General features: G+C 37.4%; 1 protein-coding gene across 6 annotated transcripts in view; it reads right to left on the bottom strand.

Annotated features, from left to right (window-relative positions):
* ESR1 (estrogen receptor 1) overlaps nucleotides 1–20,896 on the bottom strand; it is a 415,435-nt gene that overhangs the window by 146,677 nt on the left and 247,862 nt on the right. For all 6 annotated transcript variants that reach the window (XM_011943764.1, XM_011943767.1, XM_011943763.1 and 3 more), the window contains one exon: nucleotides 8,526–8,861. In XM_011943764.1, the coding sequence (XP_011799154.1) occupies nucleotides 8,526–8,861 (336 nt within the window). The remainder of the gene's footprint in view (nucleotides 1–8,525; nucleotides 8,862–20,896) is intronic.

Below are 20,896 nucleotides of genomic sequence, written 5' to 3' on the forward strand. Positions count from 1 at the left end.
TTTAAGGAATCTCAATTTGTGAAAAATAATATTTCAATAAAAAAGGAGAACGCTTGTTTTGTTAAAGGAGTGGTAACTTCACGTGAATATTTGTCATAGGTTTTATTTAAATGAATGCTACCCTGACTACATTAAAATATGATTTATTTAATTTAAATTTATTTTGCACATATACAACTTTTAAAGAACAAGTTCACGGCTTAAGCAAATTAAACTCAGATTGTAGAAATACTTCTCATTTGCAAAGTCTTCTGGATAAAAATAGATACTCAGCCAATAAAGACTATTCATCTTTTCATTTCAAAAAGGAAATTCAACCATAATATAAACCCATCATCCAGCAACATGAAGGAAAGAAGAAAATAATTAAGAGTTATTATTGTGTCTTAGACCCCAGTGGATTCAGTCCTGCAAGATACTGTGGACCAAGGACTAGTTGTTCTGTGACAGCAAACTCAATTCAAAATTGTATTTGCTAAGCAGTTTGAAGTTTCAGAAAGGAGGTAGGAAGTCAGGTGTCTCATTAGGGGAAAAAATGAGTAGAGAATCCGAATAGAGAGAAGGGAGTTCAGGGAATAAAACAAGGGAAAAATAAAATTAAGACATTATATGAAGGGGAGAATGGCAGGGAAAAGGGTGGGCCAAGGAGATTGTCTGATTTAAGCAAATAATATTGGAAAGTAGAAATCAAATAAAATGGTCACCAGCCTTTTTACAAAGGTCTTTCCCAAGACTTTGTTGAAGAAAGGTTAACCTAGGGTTAGGTACCCTGAAGCATAATCTGATTCTGCATTTTAAACTTTAGGGGATACTATTATTTACCTGTTAAAGCAATTACTAAACTAGATAATAAAGTCCTAATGCCAAACTGTTAATTGAAGTGTTGTCTCTCCTAATATTCACGTCCACCTGAACCTTTACTTGTGATTGTATTTGGAGATCGGGTCTTTGCAGATGTAATCAAGTTAAGATGAAGTCATACTAGATTAGGGTGGGACCTAAATCCAAATGATCAAAGTAGGATATAGACCAAGCTGATGACAGTGGAACAGGAAAGAAGCATAAATTTAGAGATGGTGAAGAGGAGGAGCCAGTGGTACACAGTAAAGAGGAGTCAGGCACAAAGATGATTCCACTGTTGAATAAGGAACAAGGATGGAGACCCTGGCAGAAGGGAGAGGAGTAGGAGAAGCAACTAAGTTTGATGGTAAAGGGACAAAGAGGGAAATAGCTAGTTTGTTTGCAGAGGCTAAAAGTTAACAGCTGAGGCTCTGAGTGGACTAACTTTTCAAGTTGGTTCAAAGCAGTAGGAAGAATGAAAGAATTTGGGAGGACAGACGGGAAAAGTGAGAATGGAACATCCTTTACTCTTGGGGAACAATTTTGATGTCCTATTACAAACAAATGGTACTTCACCTGATTACCTGTCAGTACTGGTCTTATTTAAATGTCTCAAGTCTCATGGATTTCTATCTTTTGTTTCTAAGATGAATTAAAAGTTACTAAATACGTCCAAGTAGGACAGATGAATCACACTATCTATGCAGTTAATATAAATTAAGTGAAACTATAATTTTGAATAAATAAGGTTTTTTTTATTTTAGATTTCAGAATTGGAAAAAATAATGAAACAAGTAGGCCAATGGGTCATATCTTTCCCCCTACTTAAAAGCTCTTAACCAATAGTAAACTTGGAAGTCAAGTATAAAAGAAGTCTGAAAAATACTTCTGTAGGAGGCTGTTCAACAAATGAAATTGAAACAATGGTGGAGTCATCTGTATGAAAACCTTGTTGGAGCCCCCCCTCACACAGCATACCAGGATAAATTCAAATGCATCCAAGATGCAAAAAAAGGATAAACTACTAAAGTACCAGAGGAAAGCATTATTCTGAAGGTTAAAATCTTTTACAAGGTATTTATGAGGTAGATGCATGACTGTTACAATTATAAATCAACTTCTGATGCGTGAAACTCTTACAATTATAAATCAACTTCTAAGCCAGTTCAGTGAACCACTTGGGCGGCCAGAAAAGAAATACATAAGAGTAAATGATTAGCCAAGTCTCTACTAGATGAGCTAAACTTTCCTTCTTAAATCAATAGCTCCTTATTTATTTTGCTTCAAAAATACAATAGAAGAAAATTCTATTTTTAATACACTTTGTATTAATTTCCAAGGGCTCCCATACAAAGTATCAAAAACTAGGTGGCTTCAAAAACAACAGAAATGTATGCCTCACAGTTCTGGAGGCTAGACATCTGAAATCAAGGCCATGCTCTCTCTCAGGGTTTTAGGGGAGAGTCCACTCTTGCCCCTTCCAGTTTCTGATGTTGGCCAGTAAACCTTAGCATTCCTCAGCTTGCAGACCCAGCATTCCAGTCACATGACTGTCCTCTCCTTGTGTCTCTTCATGTCATCTTCCTCTGTGCATGTCTATTTCTGTGTCTAAATTTCCCCTTTCATTAGAATGCCGGTCCTTATTGGATTAGGGCTGGTGCTAATGACCTCACTTGAACTTGATTACCTATATAAAGGCACTATTTCCAAAGAAGGTTGGATTCTGAGATACTGGGGGTTAGGACTTTAACATATCTTTTTGAGGAGATGCAATTCAGCCTGTAACACACTTCAATCATAATATATCTATTACTTAAAACACACATTCTCCATGTCAAATCCCCCTGGAAGTAGCAAAGCCACAGGCCAACATTCCCCACAGGGTGCCCTGGGGACACCAAGCACCACAAGTCCACTATGTTCAACATAAACACAACCTGACCCAGACTCACTGTATTCGCCTGTTTTCACATTGCTCATAAAGACACACCCCAGGCCAGGCAATTTACAAAAGAAAGAGGTTCAATGGACATACAGTTCCATGTGGCTGGGGAGGCCTCACAATCATGGCCGAAGGTGGAAGGCACATCTCACATGGAGGCAGACAAGAGAAGAAGAGCTTGTGCAGAAAAACTCCCCTTTTTAAAACCATCAGATCTCTTGAGACTTACTCACTATCACAGGAACACGGGAAAGACCTGCCCCCACAATTCAATTACCTACCACGGATCCTTCCCACAACAGATGGGAATTCAAGATGAAATTTGGGTGGGGACACAGGCAAACCATATCACCCAATGACACAGAACCTGGAGGAGGGTGGGCAAAATGCCCCTGACATGTTTCTCAAATACTGTCAAGATGAAAAAAGGATTTTTAAAGGTTTAATAGCATCCAAGCCAATAAGCATCTATGAGGCTTCAAAGTTTCATGTGAAAGAAAAATCCAGTCAACAACAGCTGCTTTCCTTGAGTTTCACCAGAGCTTCCACAGGAGCAGTAGAAAGCTGGGTGGGGTGACTTGGACATGGAACATTTGCAAAAAAGCTGCATATTGCCACTCCAGAGGGGCTGCTATTATGCCTGCTAGGGTGATTCCAGCCCAATCCTAAGGCTCTTATTATACAGTGGGTGCAAAATCTAAATGGCGAATCTTGTCCTTAAACAGAGGCTTCTGTCATCTCTCCAGGATGTCTCCCATACGTCCATTTCATGTTATCTTTCATTACCTTGCCAAAGCATGCTGTTGGACACCACAACAGCCTGACAGCAGGGTTTACTGGTCCAATGACAGGTTGGAAGCAGAGTCCTGGGAAGCCCTCCTAAATCTCTGGAATCTACAGGGACCTCCCAGAATTGAGTGTGTGTCTTTGAAGATGCTCCCAATTCCCAGATTGAGGTGTTACATCCTCTCCCAGAACCCTCATCCCTACCCACTTTAAGTTTCCAATTTCATTCACTAAGTGAAACTCACTTGCAAATAGACAGTTGAAGCCTGCTAAAGTCCTCAGAGTGCATGGCTCCGTATTCCTCTAGCTATTTCTCTGTCCCTTACAAAAGAGAGGTTGGAAATGGAACCTCACTAAGGTGGCTGTCCGGGAGATATCAGAACAACAGGTAGAGTTTGAGAAGAGGAAAAAGAGAAATGTCACAGCCTTAGAGAGTAGCTCTAGTTTATGGGAAAACTGAGCGGTAACAGGGCTCAGAGACTTCTTAAACTCAAGACTTTCAAAAATCACCTGTCATTTGTTCATTTATTCATCTATTCAAGCATTTCCTGAGCTCAAATCTGCTAATTTTAACGATGAAGATGAGGATGAGAGGCAGAGAATCGAATTCCTGGATTCCTGGGGAACACAGACACAGAACAGGCCTTGAGCCCTGGAATAACTCATACAAGCATGCATCCTCAAGACAACAGAGAAACTTCCAAGAAACCTGAACTTGGGGCTGCTGGGAGGCATATCCAGAGAGAGTAGATTGTCTACCCCTGGGGCCAAAACGGAGCAAGGAGGCCACCTGAAGTAAATGACAGGGAGTCAGGTCTGAGGAGGAAGAGGGGCCTTCTAGAGTGTTGAGTAGAAGGGGACTCGACAGGAAAGAGGAAGGAGAAGGTCACCTAGTTTGCCACTAAAAGAATGAGGAAGTGGTTAAGGTGGCATGTTTCACACAAAGCCAAGCTGCCACTGAACTGCCCCTTGTCCTCTCTTCCTCTTCCTGGGCCAACACTCTCAGTGTACTCTCTCAGATCTGTGCCCAGCAGCAGCTCATGAGACTATCACACTTTTGGTTATAAGCATTTAACAGGCAATAAAAAACTCAGGGCTAGACGTCTATCAAAATCTTCACAAAATATATAGAATTATAGCACAAACTTGAAGTATAACACTGCTTTTGAGACATGTAAAATTATGGCGAATTTTGGAAAAGGCTTAACTTTTAATAAATCAAAAGGACACTGTGGTGACACAATTCAAGCTTCTGGGGAAAAAATCTCAGATGTATTTCATTAACACCAAAACTAAGAATGAACCACTGAATGATGCAATTGAGTGTGATGCTGAAATCAAAAATACAACCACTCTTGCAGCCATATTTTTTCCTTTTTAACCTTCAGCTCAATGATATTACAGTTATTGACTAGTTTTACCATGTGTAGAATAATAGTAAATTAAGATTTAGTAATCTACTGTTTAAAAAACTGAATTTCTACCCAGGGATAAGGCTATAAAATTCCTATTAAAGATAAACAAATTTCAGCAAACAATAAGGAGAAAGTCTTCTCTATAGATAAATATCAAAAAGTAGATAAATAGTATGTGTTATAAAAAAGCATCTTTTATCAGAGCTGGCTTCATAGGTTTTATCATTCTTATTGCTACTGTTGTTTTTAAACTGCAAAGAAAAAAAAAAAATCATTTCTTAAGGTCATCTTTATCCAGGTCTACTAGAAGTACTTTACAGATTGGAACTTGACTCTCACACTTTTATGATGCATTTTATCCTAAAGCTCTGCACATCTTAATTCTGAGTAGAGAAATGTATCAAGTCAAAAAATAAGCCCCAGGTATTAATGAAAAGGAAAATTCAACTTATAATCATCAACATTTGAAAATTTTGATAATATTCTGTTAATTAAAAAACGAAGAAGAAAGCACTTCTAGAACTATTAAGATAGCCCAAAGTATTGACTATTTTTGTTAAAAATTCATCATTCAAAATGAAGTCAATTCATAGTTTTTGTTATATTGACAGGTATTCTGAGGATTATCCAAATGATCCATGAGGGTTTTTGTATCATATAGCTAATTCCAGGTATTTCCAGAACTGAACTTTTTGCTATTCTTCTTACTAATGATGTTTACTATTTCCTTCTTTATTTATTTATTTAGAGACAGAGTCTCGTTTTTGCCCAGACCGGAGTGCAGTTGTGGGATCTCGGCTCACTGCAGTCTCTGCCTCCCAGGTTCAAGCAATTCTCCCACCTCAACGTCCCAAGTACCTGGGACTACAGTTGCGTGCCACCAAGCCCACCTAATTTTTATATTTTTTTGTGGAGACGGCATTTTGCCATTTTAAAAGCCAGGCTGGTCTTGAACTCCTAACCTTAGGTGATTCACCCGCCCACACCTGCTGGGATTACAGGCATGAGCCACTGTGCCCAGCCTATTTCCTCTTTTTAAAAATTACTATTATTATTATCATTCTCAAACTATTATCTCGTAAACGTTATATTGTCTATATCAGATTTTCAGTGTGGGCTATATTTTTTAAATAATAGATGGTATTTGAATATATAAAAGATATAAATCCTTTTCAAAATGTTGCTTTGTGTATTTTTCTGAAAAGCTTGACAACCATCTGTAGAGCTTTTGCAGAAGACTTTTTTCTTCCCTCATTTTTCATCTCTTTAAAATCAATGACTATTTTTATTCTGCTTGGTCAGACAAGTAGGCCTTTGATTTACAACAGCTGTATTCCCATGGAACACAGACAAACACATATATATAATTTCATTTTGCCTTTATAATTTTTTTTAATTATCCAGTAAGAAGACATAGTTTATTGGTCTAAGGATTTTGGAATAATTCAAGTCTTTTAAACTAACATGATGAAGTTATAGAGTGGTTTTATTACACATCTTATTGCCGTAAGTTTGTCTAACTCTGGCTTTAATAATTATATTTTAACAATTGCTAGCCTGTGTATAATCTTTTCCTTTCCTTGACTTCTCCATTTTATTCCTAAATTCAGAAGATTATTGATGTGAAGTCTTCAACCGCTGGTAATGTATTTGAGCCTAATTCCAGTTGTTACAAATGCTCTTCAGTATTTTATTATTATAAAAATGTCATGATGGAAGTCTACTGATATGGAAGAAAATGTCTATACTTCAGTTCAGCAGTACTCCAGAGCTAATATTACCAAGATTTCATGAGGGAAAATATATGTTTACAGGAAAATAAAACTGAACAGCAACCAAGAGTTGGCTCTCAAATATATGACCATTAGTTTCTTTGTTTGTTTCTCTTTCCCTAAAATATAAGAACAAGGCAATAACAAATATAAAGAAAAAACTTACAGCCACATTACATTTAGATTCCAACAATTAACTTATAATGTATCTGCCTCATATAAAAATGCTAAAATATGTAGGTACTCAAGAAAACTTTTCATTCTGAAGATGACCAGGAATTTTTGTTTGCCAGTTCGACTGACACTGAAAACCTACATTTGCCTATTATTCTCCATGCTTCCATGTAATCTAATAACCACCCAAACCACCAAAATGGTGGCCTCTAACAAGGCTGGGTTCTGGTACTGCTGGCTTCTTATTCTACGGCCCACATGTTTATACGCTGATAGATGCAAATACATGTAAGATTCTCTAAGGCCAGACATAAGTTCACTTGGCCTGTAACACAGCAGTGACCCTTGAAATGCAAGTACAAACTCCACATTTTTTAGTTTCATATTAAACATTTCATGCTTCATAGGAAACAATTAATTTCATCTATTAAAAGCAACCAAATGAGAAAACCTCCAACTAAATCTATCACTCATTGAATCTATAAGCCCAGAAAAAAATTTAACTTCCTCTTGCCTTGGTTCATCTACATTAGCTCCTGAATGGATACGCTGGGGCAGGGAGAAAGCCATTTTCTAGCCTTGTTTCCATACAGACTTGAGTTCTTCTCCCTGAACAACAGGAGTAACAGTCCAATTTTACCATAACACCAGTTCTGAGAGAATCAACTGAAGGAACAAGGTATCACTTCAGCCACTGAGTCTTTCTGAAAGTTTCTTTCAGGGATGATACCTTAATTTATTTTTCCATTGCCTTTCTCTTTCTCCTAAAATACTAAGCATACACCAGGTTGGATAAATAATTGGCATTCAGTAAGTAAACTTCTTATTATCTCTTTAATCCATAAAGATCTTTCTTAACTTTTTTTGTTGTTTGTTTTTTGAGACATGCTCTTGCTCTGTCACCCGGGCTGGAGTGCAGCGGCACTCCATACAAACACGGTTCACTGTAGCTTCAACCTCCTGGACTCAAGCCATCCTCTCACCTCAGCCTCCCCAGTAGCTGGGACCACACGTGTGTGCCACTGCACCCAGCTAATTTTTAAAATTTGTTGGTAGAGACAGGGTTTCGCCACGTTGCCCTGGCTGGCCTCAAGCTCCTGGGCTCAAGCAATCCTCCCACCTCAGCCCCAAAAAGTGCTAGGATTACAGGCATGAGCCACCACACCCAATCTTAAAAATCGTTTTAAGATAACATTGTTTTATTAATAATTGAGATGTTTTGAACAAAGGTCATTAATATTAAGAACTTTTGTAGATCATTTAGTGTTACAAGTTTCTGCTAATGTGAACATATACTATTAAATAGTTTTATCATGTAGTGTCCACCCTAAATCTTTTTGGTAAATAAGATGGGTTAAAAATAAATTATGTCAATTTAAAAATTTTAGTCTTCTGGATTTTGATTTAAAAATATTATTTCCTAATCTCCAGGAAAATTACAGTGTATTGATACTGAAAATGAATACATCTCCTGTAACCTTGAAACCAATTACGTAACATGTTATTGCTTCTTTTCCCCCCACTATTTCTCCCATGACATCACAACCAGTTCTTGAAAAGCTATTGACTCTTAAAAGTTGAGCTTCGCATTCTTACCTGGCACCCTCTTTGCCCAGTTGATCATGTGAACCAGCTCCCTGTCTGCCAGGTTGGTCAGTAAGCCCATCATCGAAGCTTCACTGAAGGGTCTGGTAGGATCATACTCGGAATAGATTATGGGGGGCTCAGCATCCAGCAAGGCACTGACCATCTGGTCGGCCGTCAGGGACAAGGCCGGGCTGTTCTTCTTAGAGTGCTTGATCACGAGCGGGCTTGGCCAAAGGTTGGCAGCTCTCATGTCTCCAGCGGACCCCACTTCACCCCTGCCCTCCCCATCATCTCTCTGGCGCTTGTGTTTCAACATTCTGCCTCCTCTTCGGTCTTTTCGTATCCCTGAAAACACAGGGGGAAAGAAAAACAATTAGTTTATTTTTTTTCCCATGTAAACTTTTATACAAAAAATTTTCAAAGCTAACCGTCTTTCATTTTATTTGAAGAAATACTTTCAAGCACAGGTGAGCTGGTAAGTGTTTAACAAGTGGCTCTCCAAGAGAAGAAGAAAAAGACTTCTATTTGTAGCAGTTGCCAATTTTCATGGTGTAAATACTGCCACCATAACAAACTTCAGGCCACTTGTTTGACATCAAATGGCTTACAAAACTCCTGAAAATTGAACAGTAGGCTTTGGTTAGCCCGTACAAACTGACTCTGACACACCAGGTAGGGGTGTGTGTAGGTAACAAGTGTTATAAAAAGAACAGAATTCTAATTTTAGTTATTCTTAAAATATGATTTAGCATCAAAGACTACTTCTGCTAGGAATATTCTTTTAATAGTAAATTAAAAGGGCATTTTTAAAAGCATTTAGTCCAAGTAGATTTCTTAATGGGCAAGACTAAATAAGAATGACTTGCTCGTAAGGTATATTACAGCCTCTGGCCCCCTGGGGTGCTAAGTCCTTCACTGCTACTAACCTGCTCCTCACCACCCTAGGATTACCACAAGTCCCTCAAGTCGTTTACTGGATTTTAAGCTTTTCACAAATGTATTTGTTTTTCCTAACTAAAAGTTGTAAAATTCTAAGAAGAGTTTGTTTTATCTGATAATTTCCCCCCAAAGGTTTACCCAGCTGTGGTTCTCACTAACTAAATTATGAAATGGGGTGAAGAGTGGGGGGATCCAATCCTTTTGCAGTGATTCTTTGAGGTTTGGGCTCAGCACCTGAACCTGAAAAAGGCCATACTGTGCTGCCGAAATGTATTAACATCTGCCAAAAACACTATTTTAAAAAGACAAAAAGCTTCCATATTTTCAAAAAAGTTAATCTCTCCAATATTTATCAGACAGCAATAATTCTTAGATTTAAATGAAGGAAGCAATCATTTTGATACAAAGTTAATACAACTATTTTTAATATCAAAGACATGAGAAATAAATGCTCTTTATAACATATCACTTGTTCTATCACTTTGTAACAAATAACTAGTGTGAGAACTTTGTCTTGTTTTGTTTTAATTTGTAAAGGTATTTGGACAAATGTGTAACTGAAATATATATATGTTTCATACATATAAATATATATATAATATATTAAATGACACTTCAAAAACATAGAGAAGCCATGAACTCTTCCTATTTGCTCAGTATTAAAATAAGCATTTCTCATGAAATAGTAAACATTATAATAAAGATTATTATTGTTACTAATATGCATTCAGAACTTACTACATATTTTAAGCATTTACATACACTTTACATGGAAGCACTTTAGAACTAATTTAGTTCTCACAATAATCTTGTAAGTTTGAGAAACCGTGACTTAAAGAGATGATCCAACTTGTACAAGATCATTCTCTATTAAGTATGATTCCAGATTCTAGCTCTGAAAAGAAATTTGCTTTTGTTTTCAGTTAAACACAGATTTTGAATTTAATCCATTATGTAGGTACAAACTTAACAAGTTTCAGGACATGTAGGTACTAACTTAACAAACTGAGGGACACCTAAAAGTAAAAGATGAGAACAATGGCACCTGACCAGCCATTGTCCTTGGTCAGGCATTTCAACTTTTATTGCCAGATTTGCCAATGAGATCACAATATCTGAACTAAGGGAGATGATATGTCCGCTCTACTCTCAACTCATCAGAGCATACCTGATGTATCACACTCATTGCTGGATCCTGAAACTATAAGAAAAATAAGCCTACTCAAGTTAGAGTAACGAGAAGGGTAAGGAGACACGAAATCAGGTCACATAGTGAGCAAGTGAGGAACAAAGAAGGGTTAGCCTAGAGAAAGGAAAACATGGAGGAAACCTGAGCATCTCCTGTACACGGGTTATTCTGCATAAGACGGGTTCAACTTGTTCTTTATGAGCCCAAAGGTTAAAATAGAAGCAGGGTGTGGAAACTTTTTAGTTAGTTAACAGCTCAATGTAAGGAAGCAGTTTGAAATAGTCAGAGCTGATGACAAAGATAGAAGCTGCCATCATAGGAAATGATGAGGGGGATCACTGGGGGTTTCCAAGAATAGGCTAGATGAAGACTTTCAAGGGACGTTCCCAAAAGATTCCATTATCCAGAAAGCATTTGCACTAGTTGACCTCCAGTAGCCCCTCCAATGCTGAGATTGTTCTATACGACTCTACCATCCTCTATTTGAAACACTAGAAAAAAAAAAAAAACCTAAGAGCAAGAGACTTGCGGTGGAAACCAGGGAAAAAATGTCAAAAGCAAAGAATCTTTCTAGGTTCAGATTTCTCAGGAAATTCTGAGGTCAGAGTTTTGAGATGAGTTCTAACTTGTATTTCCCTACTTTGTGTGAGGGCTGGGGTAAGAAAATGTCTGGTTCTTCAGTATTAGTCAATGTATTACCCAAATACGATTTATACCCCTATTCTACAAGTTTACAAAGAAATTAATAATGTGATCAAGTCTTACAGGAAAGATGCAGCAGTGATTACAATCTTTTAATAGCAGATCTACAGAAAGAAATAAAAGCAAGTGATTTGACTAAAAAAGAAATGCTTAGAAGGTGGTATTGTTTTTCCTAAGGTGAAATCAAGAGTTACCAAATTGTAACTACACAAGCATTTTACCTTCTAAAAATAAAGTACTTTAAAAATAATATGCTTCTTTCATAAATGTAATTTATCTTCCTTTAAAAAGATTCCAAAGAAAAGCACTTAGGTTAATAAAACAAAACAAAATGTAGTGTTATCACCCACTTTAAAAGGCTTCAGCAGTCATACTAAAGCTAATCCACTTTCCAGCAGAAGAATTTTAGAATCAATTCAGAAACTGATATTGGCAGTTATCAAAAATATTTCATCAAAGTATTTCTTCATTTAGTAAAAATCCGTTCAATACTTACAATGTATATTCACGGAAGATGCAGTAGTAAAGACAGATCATGTTACCCTCCATCAAGTTTTCAGCTTGGAGGGAGGAAGACATTGATCAAAAGTGATTCAATATTCATTGAATGCATTAATGAACGAATGAACTGCCAAAAGCACAGTGGATGGGAGGAAGTGACTGGGGAAGAAGGAGACAAAGAAAACGTCTCTAAGAAAGGATGTCACATTTAAATCAAATCATGATATTTCCCTTCTTGGAGGAATTTAGGAGCAAACTACTTAGATGACTTAGTTGTAGTACCATGTGAAGAAGTGGAACCACCACACCCGTGTATGTCTCACACTGTATGATTCAGGTGGTTGAACACAAGACACACAGGTTTGGGCTTTGGAACAACAAGATACAATTGGAAAGATGAGGAAAGAGATGACTATTTATAAAATCATCAAATAATCAAGTAGGTGAAAGTAGCTTCACTTAGCACTAACAAATATTTTCTTTAATATACTGATATGGTTTGGCTGTGTTCCCACCCAAATCTCATCTGGAATTGTAGCTCCCATAGTCCCCACATGTTGTGGGAGGGGCTCACTGGGAGGTAATTGAATCATGGGGGCAGGTTTTTCCTGTGCTGTTCTCATGATAGTGAATAAGTCTCACGAGATCTGATGGTTTCATAAAGGGCAGTTCCCTTGCACACACTCTCTTGCCTGCTGCCACATAAGACATGCCTTTGCTTCCCCTTCACCTTCTGCCGTGATTGTGAGGCCTCCCCAGCCAAGTGGAACTGTGAGTTCATTAAGCCTATTTTTCTTTATAAATTACCCAGTCTCAGGTATTTCTTTATAGCAGTATGAAAATGGACTAATACATATACCCTCAATGTACTATATTTTCCAAATTCCAAAGTCCCTACAAAGTGTACAAACAAAATAAAATTAGAAAATTATACATATTATATGACCAACTGCATGTGATAGGATCCCAAGGGTATGGTTCAATGAAGAATGGATCCTCTTCTACATGGGAGTAGTAATATTACACATTATTGGTGATAATATTACACAGACATTTTATAGAAGTTCAAAAATATCTAACTAGAATTGAGTGGAAGAAGGTGAAAAAAAAAAACGACCTGACTTCTATTTCAGTTTTACCCCAGGTTAAGTGAAAACTGCAAATCAGAAACAACAGGCTGTGTCACTATGGAACATACAGCTTATTCTTAATTATATAGAATGGTGGACCACAGGAGTGGCATGGATAATTGAAATTCAAAGATCAAATTTAAAACTCATTCCTTGCTTCCTACCAAGACACTGTCTTGAATTGTTAGTAGACCAGCAACATAGAGTGATATGAATTTTACTTAAGTTCACCCCCCGACTGTCTAACTTTTGTTAACTCTCAGGGAAAAAGCCAAAAGGTCAAACTACCAGTTCATAAGGCAGAGGAAAAAACAAAAGAAACAATTAGTTTAGATCATGCAAATATTAAACAGGCAGCCTCTTGACGGTCAAGAAGTTTACTTGCAGTGACCAACATGTTGGCTTGGAATGCCATACACACAAGATACATTGTCATTCACACACAAGCATGCCATTTTCCAGAATGGTTGAGCAGTATATTCAACTGCACAACAGATATATTGTGCCCTAGATAGCTAGTGTATACTGTCATTATCTCTCAAGTTACGTAACTGACTAAATAATATTTGTATCAAAGCAAATTTCTTTGTACCTCTTTTCAAACTTTTAACCTTAACAATGATTGAAGGATTTTTCTAACAAGACCCACCTGTTTTATATAAGGGATTGAGATACCAAGCTCTCTTTCATCCTGCAAGCCCACTGTAAGTGTGAAATGCCACCAGTTTGAATTTCATCTCCTTAGGTTAAAGCAACTGTAATATCCTCATCACATTGTTGTAAGGATTTAGAAAGGCTGAGTATAAAATTTCCACTTAGCAGTAATCAAGGGGGATTTGAATGATTCTAATCCACCCTAGGAGGTGTTAACTTAGGGGAATTTATTAAAGCAATAAACACAGGCAACAGGAATGAGGAGGAAAAGGAGAGAGATGGTACGCAGAGCACTCTCTAGGGGAGGTGAGCCCTAAGGAATCTCTTCAAAGTCTGCCTGGACTTGGAAGCTAGGTAGAAAGGCAGTATAGGGGACAACTTGTGACAAGGTGAAAGGAGCTGAAGACACATCAACTGCTTAAACAATTATGTCCTGGCCCTAAAATCAAAAGATCTGTCATAATGAGTCAAATGCCTAATGAGGCATTTTCAAAGACTACCTCTAATTACTTTACAGTTTGTTTAATCATCTGTTTTTTTCATTCTTTAAATTCTTTGGCTTAACTATTGTATCTCAGAAAAAGTTAACACACTGCCTGAGTATTCATTAGGAATAGAATTCATTGGATTATGCTTCTAATGCACTCTAATTTTTAAATTTTCTTTCATTGAAATGAGCTTTTTTCTTAATATGCTATGCTTCCAGAAAAAAACTAGTATAATATCAGTAAAGTTATTTCTCTCCAGTTTCCCATGACTACTTTCATGTATTATTAGATATTTTGAACATTTGCATAATCACTTTCTTTTGTTTCTCAATAATTCATGAGGTATTAAAAGGCAAGACAAAGAAATACACTAAGAGCTTTTAAATTCAACATGTTAAAGAAAACAGGAGTGCTGATTAATTAAAAATTAAATAAAGACAATAACTAATAAAACTTTCTCTGGAGAGACTCCCCAGTATCAATTCTAACACTCTCCCTTCAAATACTATAAGGTAAGTACTGTCATTGTCCCCCATTTAACAGAAAAGAAAGAAGTTCAGATTAACTACCATACTCAAGGTCATACCACAGGCAGCACAGAGGTTTGAATCGAGGTCTGTCTGCCTCCAAAGCCTCTGTACCACAATGTCATTGATTGTAAAGCATTGGTAAGACCATTATATCATGATGTATCATTACACTATGTAATTTATGCAATTACAGATTATTATTATTAGTGTTATCACAGCCTCTAAATGTTTCAGGTCAAGGAACTATAAATTATCTGGTTCACTTAAGGCTACTTAATGTTCTTTCCTTCTCTCCTTTCATATCTACAAACTCACATTAACCCACTGAGCATTTCCTCACATGTCCCTGCCTATAGTCCCCTCCTTGCTGTCTTTAAGCCTCCCTCCTTGTTCATAGGTTCCTTCTTGCCTAGATCATTGCAGCAGTTCCTAATTTGTCTCCTTGCCTATCTTCAGTCTTCCCTCCAACCCAATTAACTGATCTCGCCTATCTTCAGTCTTCCCTCCAATCCCTCAATGACTGCCTTAGCCATCAGCAGGAATTAACTATACTCTGAAAACTCTCGGCAGTTCTATGGTGCTACTAGAGGTGGTGCTGTTGAGGTTTCTGGTCATCTCGTACCCCCCATTTTGTCTAAGGCATCTGTGCTTTTATATGTATTTTTTATGTTGGGATTAGGGGAAGAACTTATGTTAGATAGAATTTACTGGTTTTATTTTACATTTTAAAAGCTACTGATCTCCTGAATAAAATCAAACTCTAAGATTCATGAATTTCCACAAATAGTCTCAAAGTACTTTTCAAACCTATCTTTACAAATCCCCTCCAAAAGCCTTTGTTTTTTATAAAACAAGGATGAGCCTGTGCCTCTTTTTATAATACTTCCCAACACCACCTTGTTCTTTTTCTATGCCTCCTCTTGCGTTGGCCTTGAAAACCCAATTAACACCCCGTTTCATCCATAGTGAATCTTAGACCCCACTCCAGTTTTGTGGCTCTACCTCCCCTGTTCCTGTAGTTTTTCTTTCCTGTGGCATTCATTTGGCAACTATGATGTTTTACCCTATATATACGCTTACACCTAGGTTCCTCCCAACTTGCTGTGGCCTGAAACTTCTCTCCAGGCTGGAAGCAATCAGAAGGCTCACCCCAATTTTTTTCCCTTTCTTATGAAATACCATCCTGCACTGATTGATGTCCAAGGTTTAAAGACAACAGTGTCATGTCCAGTGTTTTGACCAGTTTTTGTTTGTTTATTATATTTTCTGGTGGGAAGGTAAATGTAGCCCTTTTTACTCCACCTTGTCCAGAAGCAGAAGTTTCCAGTAATTATTTTGGTCATCTGTTTAACAAAATCCTTTAACCTCGTCTTTTCTCGTGAACAAACTGCCAATTTGAAATTCTTAGTTTCTTCTTCTAGAGTTTTGCTGGCATGGACCTTATTAGGATTTCCCTTTCTTTTCCCATAAAGTATAACAAGCAAAAACAATTTCAAGCCCAGCTGAGAAAAATTGGAGAGTGGGAAAGTAAAGATTACGTTTAGTAGATAAAGGATGCCCAATTTACCATCTCCCAAATTCTCCCACATGGCAAGTTTAGGGGCCCCATTTCCTCAAAGCTGCTCACCCCAAGTCTTAGAACGAACTATGTTTCATTGATTCCAAGCAGAAAGTCCTGCCTTCCCCACCTGCTGACCATGGGAACATTTCCGTCTTCATTCATCTAATGATGCACTCTGATACAGATTACAATGACTGGGAGAGGGAGACAAGGTTGTTGTCTATCCCTTTACAGTGGAGCTAGGGAGTACAGCACAGTCCCAATGACCTCAGATAGCAAATATAACTCTTCCTTTATTAAACGGGATGACACACCCTGTTGTAGAAGCAGGTTCCCAAGGTAAGTTGGAAAGGTCTTTCTGTTTCATGTTACATAATAAAAAAGGGTACGGACTGATGTGACTGATCTCCAGGATTTGAATACATCCCAAAGACTCTTCAGCTTCAGAATCTTCTAGAAGTTAAAAATCACTAAGAAATTCAAAATCACCTAAAGTTGCAGAAATTTAGAAAAGCTGATGACCAAGGAGAGATTTCATCATTTGTTGGAGTATATTAAAGTGAGCTGTTCTTTGTAGGATGCTTTTTGGAAAATATTGAAATCTGTAATGAATTAACTAATTGGTGTAATACTCATTTGTGAATTCTTGGCTTCCCAGCATCTTAGTTGCCTTCCTACATTTGACGAATTCCCTAGTACATGAGTTGGTGGGTGCCAGGACTTGCTTTCCATCACAAAAGCTATGAGGACTATTACTGTTGTCTGTGGCTCCAGGCTCTAGGGTGAAGGTAGGTGACCTGGGCCCCACCTGCATGCAGCCTGTTCCCCTGTGACTGTGAAGTCTGGACACAGGACAAATCAGCCTGCTGTCCTGTGGTGGATCTGCAGTCCAGGAGTGAAGGCAGTGGCTCCCGCCAGGCTGCCCCCAAGGCATCACACTAATGAAGTGCTGGCTGCTATGCCATGCTGACTGCCTCTTGGTTTCCACCTGTTTTCCAAGCCTAGTTATTCATCCTTCACATTAAATCTGTGATCTAACCAAAATTACTTCAATAATTTCTTTTTCTGCTGAAGTGAGAACAAGTTTGTCTTACTTGCAATCAGTAATAATAATAATTATTATGATAAACTAACATTTATTGAGCACTCACCAGATCCCAATTGCTCATCTAAGCTCTTGACTAAGTTACACCATGTAATTTTCAAAGCCACAATGTAAGGTAGGTGCTATTAGTATTCCTTTCTATAGCCAAGGAAGTTGACACATGAAGATGGGGTTTGAACCCAGGCAGGCTGATTTCAGAGCACATAATTTTAATTACCATGGCATAACTGCTTTAGGAAACACTGACTGGCACAATCTGTAGAAACCTACATGCACTGTCAATCAATATAAATCTGTTCTGTGTTTACATATGGGGTTCTAGAATCCTTAGAGGGCAAATTATTATATAAGCCAGGGCCTCTATTGATCCAGTATGGATACAATCATGATTCTGTAATTGCTGGAATTATCAGCTATAACATTTCTTATTAGAGATTCCAAATTGCACACATCCTGGTCTAGAAATTATTTTTCAAAAATAATTTCCCTGTTTTCCCACTGATGCTTTTATTTTTGGAAATTATTTACCTATTAATAGACTCTAGTGCTTGAATATCAGATGTAGTAAAATAGGCTATTATTCTGCACATGGAGCAGATAGACTAAAAGTGCTATCTCCTACCAAAATTAGCTCTCAAAATCATCTTCATGATGATTTTTTAAAGGTACTACAACTGGTTGAGAATGGTTAAAAGAGCCCCCAAGGAATGGAAGAATGTCATGTATCACTTATGTAAAATGTACACATGCTCATTCACTTTGAATCAGCTCCAATTTTATTCATTCACTTAATACAACAAAGTTATTGAGAGTCAGGCACTGCTCTGTGGCAAAAAGACAAATCCCTACCCTCACAACGTCATATTTTTGTGAGGAAGATAGACAATAAACAAATAAACATATGATGTCTGATAATGGTAAGTGCTAGGGGAAAAAACAAAGTGGAAAGCAGGCAAAGAGGATGTTTAGATCAGGGACTACCTCTCTGTGTTGTAGAAACCAGAATGAAGTGAGGAAGGTAAATGAGCAACACACAAATGCTGACACTGGGAAGGAAATGGGCTCGAAGGTTTCTAGCAAGAGCCAAAGACCAGGGAAGGTCACAGCAGCCTGAACAAGGAAAAAGTCAGACAAGGGAGGCCAGTCCCACAGGGCCACGCCAGCTAAGGTGAGAGCTTGCATAGTACTCTGAAAGAGATGAGAAGCCACTGCTTTCCACAGAGCAGAGGAGTGCCAATGACAGAGTTTATAGTTTTGGAAGAACTCTTGGCTGTTGGAAGAACTCAAAGATCAAAAGTTACAAAATAAGTTAGGAAGCCATTGCAGTTGACGAGGTAACAGGGGTTTGTATTAGGGTTATTTCAAAAATGGTGAGAAATGCCTGAGTTTAATTTATTTTGAAAGTAAAGCCAGTAAGACATGCTGATGGATTGGATGTGGAATGTCAGGAGAGAGATAAACAATTGTGATTAAGAGTTCAAGGGCTCTAATGGAAAAAGAAGACAACACACAATAAAAGATGGGTAATATGAGCAGAAAGATAGAAATTTTAAGAAAGAATCAAAAGCAAATGCTAGAAATGTAAAAATGGTATAATCAGTGAACTGAAAGGTAAGTCAACAGAAATGTCCCAAACTGAAATGCAAAGAATCAAAAGAATGAAAAAGCAAAAGGTATAACAGACATATGCCTAATTGGAACACCATAAAGAAAAAAAAAAGAAAGGAGAAGAAGAAATATTTGAGGTAATGTTGACTGATAACTTTTCAAAATTAATGACAGACACCAAACCACAGATCCAGGAAGCTCAGGGAATATCAAGAAGATAAATACATGCCACTCCTTACAAAAAACAAAAGAAACAACACCTAGGCATATTGTATTCAAACTGCAAAAAAACCAAAGACAAGGAGAAAATCTTGAAAAAGCCAGAGTCGGGGCAGGGAAACACCTAACTATAGCGAACAGGATGAAATACAGCAGATCTCTCTTCAGGAACCATACATTAATAAAGAAAGTGAAGTAAAATATATAAAATGTTGAAAAAAGTAACCAATCCAGAATTCTAGATGCAGGGAAATTACCCTTCAAAAGTGAAGATTAAAAAAAAAAATCACGCAAAAATTCAGAGAATTCATCACCAGCAGACTTGCCCTGCAGAGTATGTTAAAAAATATTCTTCAAGCAAGAGGAAGGTGATATAAGTCAGAAACTTGGATCTACATAAATCATGGAAGATAATCACAGAATGCATGAATTACGGTAAAATAAAAGGAAATTTATTTTAGAAAGGATTCTAAATTCTTTTCAAATTCTTAATTGATGTAAACAATAGGATTATAAGTCATGCTGCTATAAAGACACATGCACATGTATGTTTATTACAGCACTATTCACAATAGCAAAGATTTGGAATCAACCCAAATGTCCATCAATGACAGACTGGATTAAGAAAATGTGGCATATATACACCATGGAATACTATGCAGCCATAAAAAAGGATGAGTTTGTGTCCTTTGTAGGGACATGGATGCAGCTGAAAACCATCATTCTCATCAAACTATCGCAAGAACAGAAAACCAAATACCACGTGTTCTCACTCATAGGTGGAAATTGAACAATGAGATCACTTGGACACAAGAAGGGGAACATCACACACCGGGTCCTATTGTGGGGATGGGGGAGGGGGGAGGAATAGCATTAGGAGTTATACCTAATGTAAATGACGAGTTAATGAGTGCAGCACACCAACATGGCACATGTATACATATGTAACAAACCTGCACGCTGTGCACATGTACCCTAGAACTTAAAGTATAATAATAAAAAAAATTCATTGAATATCAAACACATAGTATAAGAAAACATATACTTAATTAAAATTTTTCATGTTGATTACATGTGGAAACGATATTTTAGATATACTTGATTAAATAAAATATAATCTTTAAAAAAACAATAATTGCCTGTTTAAAATCATAATAGTAACAATGTATAGGTGATTATAGTAGAGGGGTAAGCAAAATAAATGACAGCTACATCACAAGGGACAGTAGAGAGGAACTGAGAATACTATGTTATAATATCCTTATATTTCATGCAAAGAGAAATAGTGTTATTTGAAGGTGTATTTAGAATAGTTAAAAATGTATACTGTGAACTTTAGGGGCAGAAGTACAAAAATTCTTTAAAGAAGTACAGTTAGGCCGGGCGTGGTGGCGCACTCCAATAATCCCAGCACTTTGGGAGGCCAAGGCCGGTGGATCACCTGGGGTCAGGAGTTTGATACTAGCCTTACCAACATGGAGAAACTCGATCTCTACTAAAAATACAAAATTAGCCAGGCATGGTGGTGCATGCCTGTAATTCTAGCTACTCAGGAGGCTGAGGCAGGAGAATCGCTTGAACCCAGGAGATGGAGTTTGCGGTGAGCCAAGATCACACCATTGCACTCCCACTTGAGCAACAAGAGCAAAACTCTGTCTCAAAAAAAAAAAAAAAAAGAAGTATAGTTAATACTCTAAGACAAAAGATAAAATGGTATTACGTACATTGCTCAAACTACGAAAGACCAAAAAGAA

This window comes from Colobus angolensis, unplaced genomic scaffold (genome assembly GCF_000951035.1).
Source record: "Colobus angolensis palliatus isolate OR3802 unplaced genomic scaffold, Cang.pa_1.0 Scaffold221, whole genome shotgun sequence".
In the NCBI taxonomy this organism is placed as follows: Eukaryota; Metazoa; Chordata; class Mammalia; order Primates; family Cercopithecidae; genus Colobus; species Colobus angolensis.